Raw genomic sequence first — 20,274 nt, 5'->3', positions numbered from 1 at the left:
TGGCTTTTCTTTTTGTCCAAAATATGAGTGAAGTTACCACAGAATGACATAAACGTTGTGTATTAGAAAATAAAGCTCTTTATACAATTTTTATTAGTGGAGGACTATATGTGGAATTTAAACTCATATGTGAAAGCTTGTTTAAGGCAATAGACTTTAGCTTAAATACTGCAGAACCTAATTTTTCAAGCTTGCAAAGTGATGCAGTTGTCTGTCACATAACTTGTCATCATGCTCTGTGATAGTCCTCAATTTATGAGCTCCATGTTTCTATTTTACTGTTTTAAATAATTATCCTTGCATTTAATTTGAATGCCTCAATTTAAGTAACTGTAGGTTGAGTTCAATCACTGTTGTCTGCATTAGGATGAACAGTCCCAGAAAAGAATAATACACTATTTAATGATTTATATGATAATTGCTATTATTATTGCATAGTTAAAACTATTGGTCAGTTGTTGTTTGGTATAATAAGGTAAAACTCCTCTCTCAACACACAGTCATCATGGAAAATGATTTCAGTCAAATGAAATTAAGAGGATGAATGACTCATTCTATCATCATAAGCTTTAAGAGTCAGTGTGTTTTCACCCTCCCTACTTCTGAGATGTGATAATCAATAATAAAACGTTTGTGAATTCATTTATATAAAGTATCGAATGTCGTCACCCCTCAAATTCTTATTTCTAATCCACAAGCCGGCATGTTCTGAGTCATGGTATTTCAGAACAGAATTATTCTGCTGTCACAAGTTGTCACCATCACTTTAAAACTAATTTATTCCATTTGCATTCTGAAAAAAAGTCAGCACGCCAAAATGCAAAGAGTTTTAACAGTGGACTCACACACTGGTTACGTTTCGACCAAAACAGGCTCTTTGTCAGACAATTAAAAACTTTATATTCACAGGATCACATGACCTTAAAAAATCATGGTACACAAAAGCAAAAGAAAAGTACTAAATACTGAATGTGAAAGTCAAATTTTAAACATGCATTAAAAATAATAACAAAAATATATATGGATATTTTACTACTTCTATTCCTATACACTCTAAAAAATGCTGGGTTAAAAACAACCCAAGTTGGGTTGAAAATGGACAAACCCAGCAATTAGGTTGTTTTAACCCAGTGAATGGGTTGTTTAAACCCAGAGGTTGGGTTAAATGTTTGCTTAAAACAACCCATTCACTGGGTTAAAACAACCTAATTGCTGGGTTTGTCCATTTTAACCCAGCATTTTTTAGAGTGTACATATTGTAAGGTAGATACCGAATGTCTAAAGTTAGCAAAGTGCTGAGCTACCAGACTTTTGAAATCTTGGCAATAGCACAACGATGTTCAGAAATGCAGGCTTTTAAAGGTCTACCCACATAGCAGAGACCACAGTGGCATGGGACCTGTTACCACATCTTAAAGCTGTGGTCCGTAACTTTTTCAATTTCAAAATCAAAGCCATTAGTCTTTGTGTCATTATGTCACGTCTGTATACATAAAGGAGTCTGGGCTAGTAGGCTATATCGCGTGTGTGGATGCTGCAGGTGGCGGATCATTTGTGCCTCTTCTTACAGCAGTTGTAATTAAAATTGTCATTTTGATGGTGACTTGTAATCCAGAAAGTTCAAAACGGCAATCATCGTTGACAACTGGTGCGTTGATACAACCCACCCATACACCTAAATACATTAGATTCTTCCATGATGAGGAGGAGGGTCGATGCACAACCCACGTAAAGAAGATAACTCTGCAAATAACTGCAATTTCAGGGTTCAAACTGAGATGGCGACAAAGAGGTAAAACTTGCAGACTGCAGCTTTAAATACATGGTTGCATAATATTGTTTGTAATTTAAACTCAAATTTCTGCATTAATAGATTTTTCCATTTTAAAGTTGCAGTAACTTAATGAATTTGTCTTGGAATTTGTCTTGGAATTATAATTGTATTTGTTTTGGGGGTTTTTTATTGTCTGGCCATCACCAGACCAAGCTTAATTTAAGATTGAACATTGGTCTGGGGAGACTCTGTACGCAATTGGATAGTCCTTCAACCAATCAGACCACAAGAGGCGTGATCAACAAATTCCAATTACTTCAATCAGACCACAAGAGGCATGATCAACGCATGATCTGTCATCATGTTAAACCCGCCAATAGCGTGCCAGGTGGATAAGCCAGTCTGTCATTGGTTCCCGCAAAAGTGTAACAGAAGCAGTAGAAATGAATGTACAGGTTTCCAGACTGAGTTGCAGGGCGAAATCAAATCGCCGGCAGATCAGGCTGGGTTTACCCAGTCTAGGTTTTTTAGTGAATTTGTCATTTAAGAGTTTCTGTTATGTTGAAGTATCTGTGGTTACCATTGTGCTGAAGACATGAAGGTAAACACTATACAGTGACTATAAGCAATGCCAGTGATAATGCCAGTGAATTAATATCTTACTTATTCATTAAATCTACATGCTAAACATGTTCTATTTAGCATTTGCTATGTTAGCTGTGGATTTTAACTTAAATGGATACCATCTATTGGTTCCAGTGCTACAAATAAAGTAGTTGGACTGACTTCATTTTTACTTTTTACTGTGATAATGTTTCAATTGATTAAGTTTCTGTTATTAGAACTGATTATATACATTTTCAAAAAAACATTTTTTTTGAGCCAACACATTGTTTTTGCAACAATTGTGACATTCTCCCATTCACCTGAGGGTTTTGTCTCTCAACAGCCAAATCAAATGTAATTGAATAATCATTTACTCATTATATACTCACCTTCATTTCATTCCAAACCTATAAGACTTTCTTTATTCTGTGGAACATAAAATTTGATATTTTAAAGAATGTTTCAACTGTTCTTCTTCAATATTAAGTTAATGTGGTCCAAAACAACACTGGTCCCCATTTACCAACACTGGTCCCCCCCCCCCCCCCTTAAGGGTAAACAGAACAGAACCAATATAAGGTAGCGATATCATTAATGTTCATAATGATAATCATTTAATGTAACAACATAATTCGAGAAATTAGTCGGATTTGAAGAGGAATATCAGAAGACCAGATTCTGACTGGGAGACAGGAGGAGCTGGGGATGGAGGAGGGTAATTAGCTACTGAGCTACGTGATAGCTGCTGATAATACTGAATGGACCCTATATATATATGTTGTGATAGACGTCGTATTCTTATAGGTAGGAGTGAATTAGCCGAGAGTCTAACGCTATGCTTGATTTCTGACTTTTTTCTCAGAATTGTGATATAAACTCACTTTTTTTTCTATAATAACAAGCTTCCATACTTTTGTGTTCCTGAACAGCCATACAGATTTTGACCATCATGAGGGTGAGAAAATGATGACAGAATTTTCATCTTTGGGTGTATTATCATTATATCTTGACATTTCAATTGGGAATTACTCTATATTTTGACAACTTTCCCCTCAAGGCTCATGGTAAATAACTGTGACAGGATATCATATTGAAGCACAGTATTACTGAAAGATTATGTTTTTCATTACAACACGTGCTGCTATCATTCAAGATCCAGTACACGCTCATGAAAAGTGGATTGTTAAACTGTCTGTGGGAACCGAGTTTCAGCCCAATCTCTGTATCTGGGTTTAGCTGAGGATAAAAGATGTTTGGACCCCATCCAGGCAACCAGCCTTGATCCATCAGGAAAAATCCAGATGCTTTGAGCAATCTTGATTAATCCCAAACCCTGACTGGTCTGCTTTTCTTTCTGTCAGATATGCTGCTGCTGTGGCCCGGCACCATGTTCCCTGTGTTGCTCCTTCTGTCCACCCGTCAAGTCATCATCCAGCACGCGGGTCATGTACACGTTATTCCACATCCTGGCCTGCACTGTCTCATGCCTCATGCTGTCTAGGACTGTGTCCGAGGCGGTGAGGGAGAATGTAAGTTTCTTACAAGTCGCACAGGCTCCAGTTGGTTTTCATTCGCCTAACCTACTTTTTTTTGTGCTGGTGCTGTAAACAGCCAAAACTCTGCTTTATTTGTATCAAGTCTCATCCAGTCAAATCTTGGCTAATCTGCTTGGCAGGACACACACCAGCTACAGCAGTCTGTACCCTACACAATAACAGACATCTCTCTTCCTCAGGTGCCTTTCTTTAATGTGGTGTGTGATGAGGCTCACGGTGGAGGAGACTGTCAGATGTTGGTGGGATACTCTGCCGTCTACAGGGTGTGTTTCGGCACAGCTTGTTTCTACTTGATGATGGCCATCTTCCTCATCGATGTGAAGTCCAGTCAGGATTTCCGAGCCCTCATCCATAATGGGTTGGTGACTGCATTATTCCCTTTGCACTGTAACACAGCAGAAAGTTGCTTCGACTCTTCGCTTCAACTTTTTTTTGATTGCTCTAGAGATTAAATACTTCACAGCATTTATGAAGACATTAGGTTAAGTTCTTAAGAGGAAGAACATGATATGGATATGGGTCAACCAGATCCATGGATCATAAATATGGTGTACATGCTGCCTCATCCATGTTTATCAGCAGGTTTGTTAAGTTACTTAATTAATATAAATAAACTAACACACTTATTCTACTCATTCTCATTTAGGTTCTGGTTTCTGAAGTTCATCACCCTGCTTGGAATGATCGCTGCTGCCTTCTTAATTCCCACAGAATCCTTTTTGCATGGTGAGCTATTCATCTGTGAAACAAATTATTATATTTGAAAAATAATAGAGATGAACTGATATTAAAATTCTGGCGGATACCAATAAATCCATGAATAACTCTACCATTCAAATGTTTGGGGTCAGTAATATGTTTTGAAAGAAATGTGTACTTTTATTCAGCAAGTATGCATTAAATTGATCAAAAGTGACAGTAAAATCATTTATAATGTTATAAAAGTAAATTGTTGTTTTTTTGACTTTCTATTCATCAAAGAATCCTGGAAAAATGTATCAGTTTCCACAAAATATTAAGCAGCTGTTTTCAAAATTGATAATGAGAAATGTTTCTTGAGCAGCAACTCAGCTTATTATAATGATTTCTGAAGGATCATGTGACACTGAAAACATCACAACATGAAAACATTGCTAAACATTGAATTTAATAGTGTTAATTAAAACACTAATAATTTAAATGATTACATTTGTAGATTTACTTTAAATGGCCGTTACATGATTGCAAAAGTAATCTAGATGTAAAAATATAGGGAAAATGGGAATGCACAATTAAATATTCAATATAAAACAAATTAATATCTAATATTGGCAGATAAAGGATATAATATCAATCTATTGTGCATTCCTACTGATATGGGAAAGGAGGTTTATTGATCAAAGTGTGATGTGTAATGAATAGACTATCTAAACTGATTATGTGCTTAAAGTGATTATGTTACCGTCTTGGCTCATGGCTCTGGTGATGATCATGTGATTTTCACTTCTTATTTCAATCCTCCAGGTGGCCCTATAGACACATTGAACGTTTTACATTTGCACACAAAGTGGGATTCACTCAGTGGGCCTCATATTTTAAAACACAAAACATACACATTTATTGGAAAATGTTCCAATGTTGCATTCAATTTCGAATAAAAGGTTGACATTTTAAGTACAAATGGTATTATGTGTAATTTAGACATTTAAAAGAATTTGTTCTGATTAATAAATACATCTAATTTCAATGTATTTAAAGTTTTCTCTTCTTTTTCCTCTTTTCATGTAGCTTGGCATTACGTTGGAGTGGTGGGAGGCTTTTCGTTTATCCTAATTCAACTCATTCTCATCACAGCTTTTGCTCATACCTGGAATAAAAACTGGTAAGTGAGGTTCACACCAACAGTATGGGTACGTCCTCTTGAGGCAAACCTTCACTAACCCACAATAACTACTTTAGGAAGACGACAGGCGCTCATTACCAGACTATGAAGAACCACATCTGGTTCATGTCTGAGTCACATCTCGCTCAGGAATGATAAAATATCACCCTCCACAGTTGAAGAGTTTTAGATAATCTCTGTCCTTCTCTCCCTTCCTGTTTCTCGCTCTGGTATCTCACTTATTCATATACACACGCATTCATACTCATCTCCCCGTTCACCCTCTGACATCCAGCTTTTCCCAGATGTTTGTGGAGTCTACCTCAAGCCATTTTGAGGCAGAATGTCATCTCAACACAACGGACATAATAAGATTTCTTGTACTGCCTGTGAATGGTCATTGATCTCACTCATCCTGTTTCTCCCCTGTCTCTCATTGCCAGGTTAACCGGTGCAGCTGAGAATAAAAGGTGGTACGTGGCAGTCCTGTGTGCTACCCTCTTTTTCTACACCATCGCCACCATGGCCTTCACTTTCATGTACAAATACTACACTCACCCAGCGGGATGCCACCTGAATAAAGCCCTGCTATGGACTAACCTGGCCCTCTGCACCATCATGTCTTTCATTGCGATCACTCCCTGTGTGCAGCAAAGTAAGTGCTTAATTTTGCATCTGTTTCTGTTCTCTCACCAAAACACTAGTTTAGTATCAGATATTAAAGGGTTAGTTCACCCAAAAATGAAAATTCTGTCATTAATTACTTACCCTCATGTCATTCGACACCCGTAAGACCTCTGTTCATCTTCGGAACAGAAATGAAGATATTTTAGTTGAAATCTGATGGCTCTGAAAGGCCTCCATTGGCACAATGGCACGGTTCACTCTCAAGACCCTTAAAAGGTACTAAAGACGTCGTTACAAAGTCCATCTCACTACAGTGGTTCTAAAATAACTTTATGAATCGGCGAGAATAGTTTTTGTGCGCAAAAAACCCTAAATAACGACTTACATAGTGATGACGATTTCAAAACAAGGCATCATGAAGCTTCGAAGCGTTATGAATCAGCGAGTCGAATCAGCGGTTTGAATCGCCAAATTTCAGCAGTTTGGCGGTTTGACACGCGATCCGAATCATGATTCGGCTCATTGATTCATAACGCTTCGAAGCTTCATGATGCCTTGTTTTGAAATCGTCATCACTATATAAGTCGTTATTTAGGGTTTTTTTGCACACAAAAACTATTCTCGCCGATTCATAAAGTTATTGTAGAACCACTGTAGTGAGATGGACTTTGTAACGATGTCTTTAGTACCTTTTAAGGGTCTTGAGAGTGTAAAGTGCCATTGTGCCAATGGAGGCCTTTCAGAGCCATCAGATTTCAACTAAAATATCTTCATTTCTGTTCCGAAGATGAACGGAGGTCTTACGGGTGTCGAACGACATGAGGGTAAGTAATTAATGACAGAATTTTCATTTTTGGGTGAACTAACCCTTTAATACATCAAAAGTTTGTGGAAAAATCATCGCAACAATTTAACCATAAAATATATATATAAGAATGATTAGTCATTTAAGTTGACAGTTTGTTTTGCTCTCCCTCTCAGAGCAGCCTCGCTCAGGTCTCCTGCAGGCTTCCATCATTTGCTGCTATGTCATGTACCTGACCTTCTCTGCTCTGTCCAGCCGCCCACCAGAAAAAGGTAAATAAGATTTGCTTGTTCCATGCACAACATTTTCAGAACAATTAAAAATGTTTTCATGCTCTGGTCAGTTTTGAGATGTTGGGCTATAGTTTGCTTCTACAACATGTCTTCTTTCAGAATAGTAGAAAGAAAACATTTAAAATACACATTTATCAAAAAGATATATGTTCTGTTGTTGTACAAAAATACCAGTTATGAGGATGTTCATCAGGGTACCAATGGGCAGTGAGCCAGGGTGCTTACTGTCCTTACCAGTGCCTGAATTCATGTGGGCCAATACAATATACAGATTCACGACCTAGGAAGTTAGGGAGCTGATTGAGACGAACCCATTGATAACACTGTGAACCTGAATAAGTTGGGCTAACTCAAAAAAAATAAGTCAGTCTGACAGCCTTTTAATCAGTTATATCAAATGTTTTGAGTTAAGATGTTCCCAATTTTAAGTAAGCAGAACTATCAAGTTTTGAGTTTGTAGAACTCATGCATGTTAATTGCTCCTAACTTGAAGTACGAGTTAGCTAACTCATACATTTTGATAGCATTTAACATAAAATATTTAGTTAATTATTTTGAATGAATTATTACTCATTAATTGTTATTGTTCTTAACTTGAATTATTTGAGTACAATATTTTATACATACAACTTAAAATGATCAGGTTATCTCAACATAAATATTTTGCTATAACAAACTAATTTAGAAAATGCCAACTTGCTAATTTACTAAAATGTTATCAATAGCATGGTATAGCACTTACTGAATATGCACACAAACAAAAAACACAACTTACCTGTTCTGCATGTGCCACTTGTCTCCATGATGGTAACTCCAAAAACCCACATTAACATAAACTCTTCTAAATTAGCAAAACAAAACATTAATCACTACTAAATCTCCTTTGCCATTAATCTTGCACCAACAAAAAAAAGACCCCAATCATAATTTAGCATTTACTCTCCCTTTTGAGTGCTATGGGCAAAGCATGCTGGGAGATAAAAAATCCCAGCCCAGTTTCAGCTCAAACTTATTTTAGTCTAAATGAAAGGAAATTAGTTCATACAACGCAAAACAATGGAAACAGTTCAGTTTACTTGAAATATGTCAGTGCTGTAAACTCAAAAGTATTCATAACAGTTCATTTAACTGAACTAATTTGTTTAATTTAAGTTTGTCCTACTCAAACCAAAAAAGTGTTTTGAGCGTTAGGGTTTACAGTGTAGCACGGGACAAAAATATGACATGTCAAGTTACTGTAGATACATATTAAGCAATATAGCCTAAAAGCAGACATAGGATTAGGCTAATAGAAAAATATTAATATCAAAATAGTTTTGAAATTCTATTCCAACTAATTGTAAAATATATTACTTGTAAATAATCTTAAATGTCTCCCTGTACATTGCTGTTCTTGTTATGATGGAGCCGTGTGTTTTTTTTTTTGTCTCAACATTGGCGTGAAGTGTTTACAGGAAGGAAGGATATAAAGCCACGCTAAAGCTGCGTGAGCGGATAGAGCGGGGGAAAGCTCATTGTAGAGGTCACGAGCAGAGTGTCCGTCACTCGACCAATCACCCTGGGGAAGGTCTGAGACAAGAGCCAATCACTGTTCTCACAGGACATCATCTGATCAGATGAGCGAGCGCACAGTAAACATGGGTCACACGCGGCGTTCTCACACAAGACTTTGGGTGCGTCTCAATCAGCTCCCTAGTTCAGTAGTCAGGGCACTGATCAGGGAGCCAGCCCATTGACTTATGTCCTGATCAGTGCCCTGACTACTAAACTAGGGAGCTGATTGAGATGCACGCTTTGGTAGAAGCTGAAAATTCAGCACACCAGCTGATGCGACCTGTGTCGACTTGGAAGTCGGAGTTCAATGTGTGAGCTGGCATGAGATGCTAGAACCCAATTCAGACTACTCTCCCTGCGCTCTTTTCTTCTTCCAAATCTGATTAGTTGAATGTTAATATGAAATAATGTAGCCCAATTCACTTATTAAAACCAGGAGATACTTTGCCATTTGTCTGGCTATCACCAGATCAAGCTCAATTCACTGAGCTGCAGGGTGAAATCAAATCGCCGGCTGAGCGGGCTGGGTTTTGCAATGGCAATATTACAGACAATTAGAAACTGTATACAGATGAATGACTTCAAATGATAAACAAACTTGTTGTGCAGCATAATAACCAGTGTTAAAACGAATTATTAATCATTACTAAAACTAATAGTTTATATCGTTTTTTGTTAGTCGTAAAATATTGGAAACTAATTGAAAATCAGTTTGTTGAAGCTTGGCCTACTAAAAATACTAAAACTGAAATAAAATAAAGCTAAACAGAAAAATAATGACCCACATTATTACTAAAACCTAAACTAAAATAAAAAAGGAAAACTAAAAGATAAACAGTAGGCTATATAAATAATTCTAAAATAAAACTGGTCATAACTTACACATTTCTGAAGAATCAAGCAACATGGCACAGTTACCCATTTGCAAGATCATTAGACACTTATCATTGATTGTAATGGAAAAAAACTAATCCTGGATCCGGCGTGTGTGAGCCTGTCTCTACCTGTCAACACAAAGCCAAGAAACTAGCCAGCCAGTCACCGTAATGACGCGGGGCACTTGAAGAGTGATTAGTGGCCTGTTTGAATACTTTCAGCTCTTTATGAAACACTAAAATGCTTCATAGAGAGCAATGTAGAATCACAGACTGGTCAGAGCGCAGCCTCCATGCAGTGATGCATGCAAACCTCTATCGGAGTAACTGAATTGATTCATCCCTCAGCAAAGTTAATCAAACTGGCTGTAATCACATAGTCATTAACCAAAGGAGCCCACAAAACTCTTCCTGGTTCGCCCTCTCACATCATTTCATCCATTAGTGGTGCATTTCAGAGGAAATCTGTGGCACGCCACAAAGGTGATGAATGGTGCGCGCTCAATATTCGACAGAGATGAATGAGATTTACAGAAAGAAAAGCTTTGGGGACTGAGGTCATAGAAAAGCTCTCAAGCATGTAACACAGATGTAGCTGAGGGTGTTTCACGTGGGTATTTGAAATACAGATGTTGATGGTGAAGTTCAGAGGCGGAAAAATTACAGCAGAATAATTCTTACATTTGTCAGGTTTTGATTTAGGATGATTTACATCATGTCTGATGAAGAGCTTTTGGGTTAAAATATCATGTATGTGGTTTTAATATTGCAGTATTGTTGGTTTTTGGAGAAGCTTTGTACTGACTTTCACTTTTTTTCCCCTATTTTGGTGAATGGCGCAGTGTATATGTGTGTTTGTTGTGTCCTGTCTTGTTCCCTAACTATCAGCGGGATTATAGCCTCTATAGTCTGCTGCATGACTTCATAAAGGACTGAAGTGCGCCCTGGGGCATGCTGGGAGTTTAATCCCATCTCCGAGGAATTCTCTCAGACACACAACAAACAATATCCACAGACCTCTAAATCATCTCTGAACTCAGAAACAATGGGCTCAAGACCTAAATGGAGCGTGTAAATGTGACACTAAATATAATTAGCTGTTTTTAAACAGCTGATCATTTGCTTTTAATGCAACAGGAATTTGCAGGGGATGATTCTGAAACCAGAAATGATGGGAAAAGCAATCTTAATCCAGAAAAGGGGGATATATAAATGAGTGAAAAATAACATATCTCTCTCTCTCTGTTTTGTGTGTTTTCAGTGGAGTATCAAGGGGTCAACATGACGGTGTGTTACCCCAAAGTCAGCAGAGATGAGATTCAAAATGAAGGCAATGCCGTGGCCATTATTGGGGCTGTGATCATGTACTGCTGTGTTCTCTTTGCGTGGTAGGCAAAAAAGTATTGAGTTGTTAATAATAGAGATATTAATAAAATGTCTACTTTGGCTAATAAAATTGATGCTGATTTTCTTTCTCAGCAATGAGGCTTCATACTTGGCTGAGGTCTTTGGACCTTTCTGGATGATAAAAGTTTACCGCTATGAGTTCCAAGTATGTTACTTTCAGAATAACTTATATAAAAAAATGTTTTTTGTGATTTGAGCTTTTCAACTCCTAATGTCTCTGACAATCTCTGTCACTCTCTGTCCTGAACAGAAAGCCTCCTGTTGCTTTTGCTGCCCAGAGCCAGAAGATGGTGAGAAGATATCACAAATTACAATATCCATAGATTTCACAAACATATTAAAGGGATAGTTCACCCAAAAAGTGAAAATTCTGTCATCATTTACTCACCATCATGTTGTTTCAAACCTGTATGACATTCTTCAAAAATATATTTTGGAAAATGTTCGGCTCCCATTAACTTCCATTATGGACAAAAAATACAATGGAAGTCAACAAGAACTGAAACTGTTTGCTTAACATTCTTTTATATATATATATATATATATATATATATATATATATATATATATATATATATTGTGTGTGTGTGTGTGTGTGCGTGCGTGCGTGCGTGCGTGCGTGCGTGCGTGTGTGAGGCTGGTGAGTAAATGATGACAGAATTTAAATTTTTGGGTGAACTGTGCCTTTGATGTCAAGGTATCAACATCTTTGTTTCTGTCCCGCCAGAGGAGGAGTTTGTCATTGACGAGAACAAAGGCTGTCAGAAGGTCATCCACAATGAGACCCATCGCGTTGCCTACAGCTACTTTTTCTTCCATTTGGTTTTCTTTCTGGCCTCCCTCTACGTAATGATGACCCTCACTAATTGGTTCAGGTCAGTTGTTAAAGAGCTTGTCTGAGCTGAGATTCGAGCAGAAAGCCCTGGAACAACAGTAAACACACAAAAGATAGATAAATCTCTTGGATAGATCCAATATTTACATACAAGCACAGACACACAACTGTCTAAACAGAGATTTCCTTTTGTTCATAAAAATAAATGAAGCTTTCCAGGGTTTTCAGAAGTCTGTGAAGACCCTGCAGGTGGAAAAGTTTGGGGTCAGTAAATTATATATATTTTTTTCTTTTTGAATGCAAAAATGCAGTAGGAAAAGTATTGTGAATATTACAATTTAAAATAACTATTCTACTTGAATAATAAATATATTAAAAAAAAATTATGTATTCCTGTGATGGCAGTTATTACTCCAGTCTTTAGTGTCACATGATACTTCAGAAATAATTATATGCTGATTTGCTGCTCAATAAACATTTCTTATTATTATCAATGTTGAAAACAGTCATTTTGATTAATATTTTCGAGGAAACCGTTACACAATTTTTTTTTGATTCTTTGAAGAATAGAAAGTTCAAAAGAACAGCATTTATTTGAAATAGAAATCTGACCCCAAACTTTAGTATCTATATCTTTATATATATATATATATATATATATATATATATATATATATATATATATATATATATATATATATATATATATATATATATATATATATATATATATATATATATATATATATATATATATATATATATATATATATATATATATAATTTTATTATACCTTTCTAAATGTGGTGTATTATTGCTCTTTAAAATATTATAAACTGTGTTAATATTTGCCATCAATTAATGCTATAAAGTGTAACAGAGAAAGAAAAAAAAATTGGGATCCCTGAATGGGCTGAGAGTCTGAATGAAGTCTTAAAACCCTTGTTATAAACACTCCAGCTAGATAACTAAAGTCATCGAATCAGAAACTCTTACTGGTCATATAGATCTAGACTGAAGAAAAAGGGTGACCGGGCTTTTGCCAGAGCCGGCCATAGACTGGATTTCAACATCTTTAAAATAGGTTTTTGCAGAATCGGTAAAAGGATTAGTTCACTTTTAAGTAAACTTTTGCTTATAATTAATATAATAATAATTTACTCACCCCCATGTCATCCAAGATCAAGGTTTTTGATGAAAACATTCCAGGATTTTTCTCTATATAATGGACTTCAATGGGCTCCAAATGGTTCAAGGTCCAAATGACAGTTTCAGTACAGCTACAAAGGGCCTTAAACGATACCAAACAATACCAGACGATGAATAATGGTCTTATCTAGCGAAACGATCAGTTTCTGCGAGAAACCGAGCAGTATTTATGCTATTATTTGACCTCTTAACAGACAAACGTGATTGTCTCTGAGCTCCGCCATAACTTCCGCTAAGTGAGGTCAAAATACGAGCATGTTCATAGATGTATACGTAGATGCTTTACTAGCGCCTGCACGGATCAGTAGAATGAGGCATCTACGATCGATATATCTATGACCACGCTCGTATATTGACCTCACTTAGCGGAATCTATGGCGTAAATACTGCTTGGTTTCTCGCAGAAACTGATCGTTTCGCTAGATAAGACCCTTATTCATCGTTTGGTATCGTTTAAAGCCATTTGAAGCTGTACTGAAACTGTCATTTGGACCTTGAACCGTTTGGAGCCCATTGAAGTCCATTATATGGAGAAAAAACGTGGAATGTTTTCATCCAAAACCTTAATTTCTTTTCGACTGCAGAAAGAAAGACATGGACATCTTGGATGACATGGGGGTGAGTAAATTATCAGCAAAAGTTTATTTAAAAGTGAACTAATCCTTTAACATCTGGGCAAAAAAAAAGCAATTTTGTTGCCAAAAGTATAAAACCCACACATATGTACACATAATCTGAAAGTGTACACAAATCACAGTTTTGACCAATTTTTATAATGCCATTCCTGTCTCCCCCAGTTATGAGACTGCTGTGCTGGAGACAACCTTCACCCATGGGAGTTACTCCACATTCTGGGTCAAGCTCTCTTCCTGCTGGGCGTGTGTTGTTCTGTATCTGTGGCTCCTCCTGAGTCCCCTGTGCCACTGCCAGTCTGATCACAAACGTCCTCGCCGCGCCCGCATCAAGAGACGGGCAACCTCCCACCGTCACGTTAGCGTCAGTGTGTGAATCACACAAAACAGACTGTTCAACAGTGTCAAAGACAGTGGGGATGGGTGCAGGTTACAGGGGATTTCCACCTCAAAGGAAATGGGTCACGCAGGATCTCTGAACGCTGAGGAGTAGACTCTATTAAATGAACATTGATCCTCCTGATAATCCTGTTAGGATTAAAATCACCAGCACTATGAATGCAATTCAACATGGGAACGGAAAATGTTAACCATGTTTAAGACTGTACGAGCATATCTGTAGGGGATGTGCTAAAATTGCCAAAAGGAATATGACATTAACATTTTCTGGACAAGCTGGATGTCTGAATTTAGTTAGTTGTAGTTTTTTTAAATGTAGAATCATTTTTCAATGGCTTAAAGTGTAGACATACGGAAATGCCTGAAATAGGCTTTTTCCTATTTAATTGAACATTTTGATACATGTATGTTTATCAACTTGTGTAGATTATATGAGCAATGCTTTGTTTCTGTGATCTGTGGCTTGTATATATATATATATATATATGCTCTCTGGGGGATTGCCCCACCTACTCTCTCAACCAATCAGAGGCCACAGGGAGAAAAGGCTGTTATCTACAGTAAAATTACTTTAATAGCCCGGCGACAGCCAGCCTATTTAGCTCTAATTGCATGTTTATGTTAGAAAGTTTTTTGTCACTGTCATAAAAGATAAGTTATTTTTGTAAATATATTTTTAACAAAACACATTCTAGAGTTTATGTGTGTTTTGCCGAAAGGCTGGACTATAATTTAGCAACCAAATCAAGGTAATAGGACAGTTAGTCTACTAATGATTAAAGGGAAAAACGGCTGCCAAAAATAGAACAAAACAACTGTTCATTGGCAAAAGCGCTCCGCCATAAACAGATATATGCATACGCTGCTTATCTTGAATGTGTAAATGTGACTCATAAACACTCATTATCATTTCACTTTATAAGGGGCTTTATAACCGTTGATGAAAGCAAATATATTGATAACACATTTCAAATTATAAGGCAATATATAAATCAAGGTTTCCTCTAAAAAATACTGTCAGCTTATAAATACATATGTAAAAAACAACATCAAAATGCACATGATATACAAGTGGTTTTATGCCATTAACAAACACGTGGTGCTAGGAAGGGCATCGTGTAGTGTCAATTATTTACTTTGGTGAATACGTTTTAAAAGAAGGTGACTGTCCACCTAAAGTGCTTCATTTAGTGACTTTCTTTACTTTAATTTGCCTCATGCCCCCATGGACATAATTCATCCCGACAAAGTGTCCATTATCCTTGTTGCGGAATGCGAAATGCTTCAGGAAAATCATCATTGATTTCATTTCAGCATCAGAGCGTGGTTTCAGTCTGTGCCATGTTTATTTTTTGGCATAAGAGCTGAGCTTCAGAATAATTGTGCAGTGAAAGTGTTATCGTTCATGTGTTTAATCCCTAAACTGAGTCCTGCTACCTCTGTTACCGCAGAGCTCCTCTAGGGGGCGCAGCAGGCCATCTTCACGTGCTCGATAAGGCTGCACGTAGCTGTCCTCCTCTAACAGGATGCGATTGAGAGTGCGTTCATAATTTATATGCCGTCGCAGCATCAACACGTACTGGTGCCCTTCCTCTAGCAGGGGACAGTCACATTTGTTGGGGGCCCACAGGAACTCACGGTGCTCCAGACGATAACGGTTGCGGTATGTGTGGATGATTTGGACGTCATAGCGGGTCTCCTCACCATGATAGACTTTTTCCAGCACTTTTGCTCGAAGTACTGTCACAGCAGAAAAATGTATTGTTGTCATCCAATTATGTAAATGAAACCAACATTTTGCTGTGTTGGGATCATAAGTTGGGATACTGATTGAACTCACCAAAATCTTTTTGGCAATACTGTCTCTGGCGCTCACCTTTCCCTCGAACCCGGCGGCATTTCCCACAATGGTCTGCAAAAGGAAGAAATGTTTTCATGATATAGCAAAAAAAAAGCCCAGACTTTGTCATCCGTGCAAACAACAATTAACAATGGAAATGAACAAGTAACATTAATGGAAAATTATGTGTTTGGCATTGTATGTAAGATTTTACATGGCAATTAGTGTTGTAATACCGGCACTTCTGTACCAAGTTCGATACTGACATTTTCAAACTGTAACGCTGATAGACGGCAGCGTTCAAATGCTCCTGTGTGTACAGATCTGTGCGCGCTCTGTGAAAAGCTTCAGAGGTTTCTATTTACAACGTGTTTTATGAAGGGCTGAGAATTATAGCCAATCACAGATGTCTGTTTAATTGGCACATCATCAAGTTAGTCAGAATCTGCTTAATACAGAGTTTGGCTCAGTGCAAACTCTCTGTTCTGCAGTGCACTCCCACAAATCCCTTGATAACAACCAGTGGAATGTAAACACGATGTAAAAAAGAGACTATTTGTGCGTCGTAGGCAGAACTCAGTCAGTGATCAATTCACACTGAACTGAAGTGATTGACAGCTTCAGTGATTATAAAGAGACAACTGTATGTAATTGCGGGATTGAATTCAGAATTGCGATGATTTACATCATAATAATCATAGCGGACGGGACAAAAGAAATCTATGTTCAGTGTAATGTGTAATGTATTGTTCTTCATTTTAATAACATTGCTCTTTACCATTTCACTTACACAATGTTTGTTTAAAGGGTTAGTTAACCTAAAAATTTAAACAATGTCATTTATTCCACACCCGTAAGACCTCCGTTTATCTTCGGAACACAAATGAAGATATTTTTGTTGAAATCCGAAGGCTCAGTGAGGACTCCAGGGAGCAATTTACACTCTCAAGAACCATTAATGTACTAAAACATATTTAAATCAGTCCATGTGAGTACAGTGGTTCAATATTAATGTTATAAAGCGACGATACAATTTTTGGTGCGCCAAAAAACCCCGAAATAACGAAATATAGTGATAACCGATTTCAAAACACTGCTGCATGAAGATTTGAACCCTTATGAGTGAGTTGAATCATGATTAGGACCACTGAATCGACTCGCTGATTTATAACGCTCCAAAGCTTCATGCAGCAGTGTTTTGAAATCGGTTCTCACTATATAAGTCGTTATTTCGTTTTATTTGGCACACCAAAAATATTATCGGCGCTTTATAACATTAATATTGAACCACTGTACTCACATGGACTGATTTAAATATGTTTTAGTACATTAATGGATCTTGAGAGTGTAAATTGCTTTGCTCCTTATGGAGGTCTCACTGAGCCTTCGGATTTCAACAAAAATATCTTAATACGGGTGTGGAACGGCATGAGGGTGAGAAATAAATTACATTTTCATTTTTGGGTGAACTAACCCTTTAGTTAATAACATAATTGTTAAATTTAACATAAATAATTATTAGAGGTTTGCATAGTATTTTATTCATTTTGAGGAATACTGAATCTTTTTTTGTGCAAGTGAAATTAGTAAATGCATGCTCACATTTAGTCTAGAACTACAATAACCATCATGTTCACACACAACGCACACGCCTCTGCACTGATTTTTCTAAACACAGGGACAAGAGAGCTGTCAGTCAATAAATGGCAAAACAAAGTAACTTGCGTTACTTATTTGAAAAAGTAACTCAGATATTTTGTTGTACATTTAAAATTGATGCGTTGCTTTACTAGTTACTAGAAAAAAGTAATCTGATTACAAAATTCAAGTTACTTGTAATGCGTTACCCCCAACGCTGGTGACAACACTAATGACAATGACAAAGTTCTGACCTCTACGATATATTTCAGGCAGTCGGTTCCTGCGGTTTTCATCTCTTTCCAAACGTGGGACTGGCTGCTGTTGATAGGGGGGTTGAAGGGGCCAGCGAGCAGCGGGACCTGAGAACATGACCTCGTAAATCACAGTTGTATTTACAAAAGGCTCCTAACATTATACTTTAAGCAAATGGGACATTTCTGCATCACATTTAGTACTTCAAATGGACTCCACATTAAATCTCTACCTCTATCTCTATCTAGATCTTGTCACAGCACAGATAATACTTCTAAATACAGTTTTACAACACATGTAATTTAAACAAAAGCTTGATAGATTCTTATTCCTAAATACTAGGAATGAAAGGTTTTTACCCCAGAAAAGAGGTTTTGTGGCTGGATGTGTTGTAGTAGTGGTTGTGGTTGTAGTTGTCATAGTGGTTGGAGGTTCAAATGGCAAGTGGTTTTCTGTATGGTGAGGCTGCCGAAGTTGACTTCTCCCATGATACAGGGCATAGCGGTCTGGAGGGAGCCAGTACTCATATTCTATCCCAGTGTTCTTATCAGTTGACAAGACCTACAATCAGACCAGTACAAATTAACAAAAATTGTGTGCTAGGCATTAAGAATCATGAACTGAAGCTTACCATGATGTGCAGGTCCTCCTGCGTAGGTCCTGGGACTTCAAAACTCTCCCAGGTATCAGCCGAGCGGCGATACAGCAGTTTGGTCCCTGCCACATTGTACTCCCCAGGAATATTGATCTTCCAGTTCCCATTGATCACAAACTGAGAGAGCCCATTCTGGAGTGCTTTTAAAAATGTGTACAAAAGGTGAGTTTTCCTAAAAAACATTGGACTACCACAACAAAGCATTATTGTAATTTTCTCATTCAGCAATTGGACAAAGTGCACAAACGTTTTGTTACAGCAAGAAAATTGTGAAAAATACATCGGCTGCATCCGAAATTGCATACTCTACTTAGTAATTACTTCACGGCGCCTAAAAAGTAAGTTCTGTATGGCATGAATGTGTGTAGTATGAATGTAAGTCCCAACCATTCAGTTTACAACCGAAATTAATCAAAAACTTACTTTAGCTTCTTTTCTGGAGCTAAATTTATTTCCTATTATCACTGTAAAGCTGCTTTAACGCAATCTGTGTACTATATAAATGAAGGTGACTTGACTTGACTTGAATGTGATCCGGTCGTACTACATTCGCCATGTTGTCATTATCACATCACCTCCATTCACAAATCCTCTCCCGTGGCCTTATGCACACTTCAGAATCTCGCCAGAAGAAGTAGGTTATCCGTGTACTTTTTGTCTACTCTTTTATGAGTACTGTGAATTCAGACATACTTCTTTTGTCTTTCTATATACTATATGGTAGGGAGGGAAGTATGCGATTTCGAATGCAGCCATAATTTTATTGCGCTAATAAAGGTCTGTATTTTTTTGCCTGTATACATCTACAATTCTATCCCACGCTGTGCACCTTGGCCCTTTTGCTTTGAGAAACACATGTTGAACCTCCAGTGGAGAGATCACACACAAGGCTGTTCTCTAACCTAGATAGTTTCTGCTGTTATCAGTCACTCTGATGTGTGTGGCTCCGGCCGGGATCATAGTGACCTCACTATACCCAAACAGTCCTGCAGGGAAACACAGATGAGAGAGTAATGCGCCTCGGCCCATTTGGAAAAAAATACACAGTTATTTCCAACAGGTGCGCAATCCTGCACGTAACAAGACTATATGTTTCCAGGCTGTGTCCGCTGCAAGGCACTGAACTGCAGAATTACGACCCAGGCTGAACTTTTCTCTTCTCCTTTGACTTTTGACCCTCTTTACAGAGTGTTGTGCTGGCAGCCTCGAATCTGTTATACTACTCTCAGAAATCCAAATGCAAGATAGGGGGAAATGGAGTAGTTTTCGGATGGCCTAACAATGACAGTATTATCGCTGTGTTTTCCCCGATGTAAATGCTCTGTATTTTTTCAGTTGGCGAGAATGAAGGAAGCTTTTAAAAGAGGTTCTGTTTCATGCAGAGAAGTTCAAAGGCAGAGGTGTCAGTGTTCGAAGTGTGTAGATATGAGTGAGGGAGAGAAAAACGACCAG

The 20,274-nt window shown here is 37.5% G+C and overlaps 2 protein-coding genes across 5 annotated transcripts in view; one reads left to right on the top strand and one right to left on the bottom strand.

The window, feature by feature from the left end:
• The window catches only part of serinc4 (serine incorporator 4), a 23,704-nt gene extending 8,163 nt beyond the window's left edge, over positions 1 to 15,541 (top strand). For 2 of the 4 annotated variants that reach the window (XM_079810617.1, XM_079810616.1), the window contains exons 2-13: positions 3,742 to 3,909; positions 4,116 to 4,294; positions 4,583 to 4,662; positions 5,704 to 5,797; positions 6,241 to 6,452; positions 7,406 to 7,501; positions 11,213 to 11,339; positions 11,431 to 11,503; positions 11,609 to 11,648; positions 12,086 to 12,233; positions 12,405 to 12,457; positions 14,201 to 15,112. In XM_079810617.1, the coding sequence (XP_079666743.1) occupies positions 3,742 to 3,909; positions 4,116 to 4,294; positions 4,583 to 4,662; positions 5,704 to 5,797; positions 6,241 to 6,452; positions 7,406 to 7,501; positions 11,213 to 11,339; positions 11,431 to 11,503; positions 11,609 to 11,648; positions 12,086 to 12,233; positions 12,405 to 12,457; positions 14,201 to 14,313 (1,383 nt within the window). In that variant the 3' untranslated portion in view covers positions 14,314 to 15,112. Of the gene's footprint in view, positions 1 to 3,741; positions 3,910 to 4,115; positions 4,295 to 4,582; positions 4,663 to 5,703; positions 5,798 to 6,240; positions 6,453 to 7,405; positions 7,502 to 11,212; positions 11,340 to 11,430; positions 11,504 to 11,608; positions 11,649 to 12,085; positions 12,234 to 12,404; positions 12,458 to 14,200 lie in introns of all 4 variants that reach the window. The other 2 variants (XM_079810615.1, XM_079810614.1) reach the window with 1 other exon arrangement.
• The window catches only part of adamtsl5 (ADAMTS like 5), a 22,467-nt gene continuing 16,204 nt past the window's right edge, over positions 14,012 to 20,274 (bottom strand). Inside the window, exons 9-14 of the mRNA XM_079810613.1 lie at positions 19,725 to 19,808; positions 18,799 to 18,962; positions 18,527 to 18,728; positions 18,167 to 18,274; positions 16,275 to 16,346; positions 14,012 to 16,174 (exon numbers count right to left, since the gene is read on the bottom strand). Of these exons, the coding sequence (XP_079666739.1) occupies positions 15,846 to 16,174; positions 16,275 to 16,346; positions 18,167 to 18,274; positions 18,527 to 18,728; positions 18,799 to 18,962; positions 19,725 to 19,808 (959 nt within the window). The 3' untranslated portion in view covers positions 14,012 to 15,845. The remainder of the gene's footprint in view (positions 16,175 to 16,274; positions 16,347 to 18,166; positions 18,275 to 18,526; positions 18,729 to 18,798; positions 18,963 to 19,724; positions 19,809 to 20,274) is intronic.

Source organism: Gobio gobio (assembly GCF_949357685.1).
Source record: "Gobio gobio genome assembly, chromosome: 2".
Taxonomy (NCBI): Eukaryota; Metazoa; Chordata; class Actinopteri; order Cypriniformes; family Gobionidae; genus Gobio; species Gobio gobio.
This window is presented reverse-complemented; position numbering and strand designations above follow the sequence as displayed.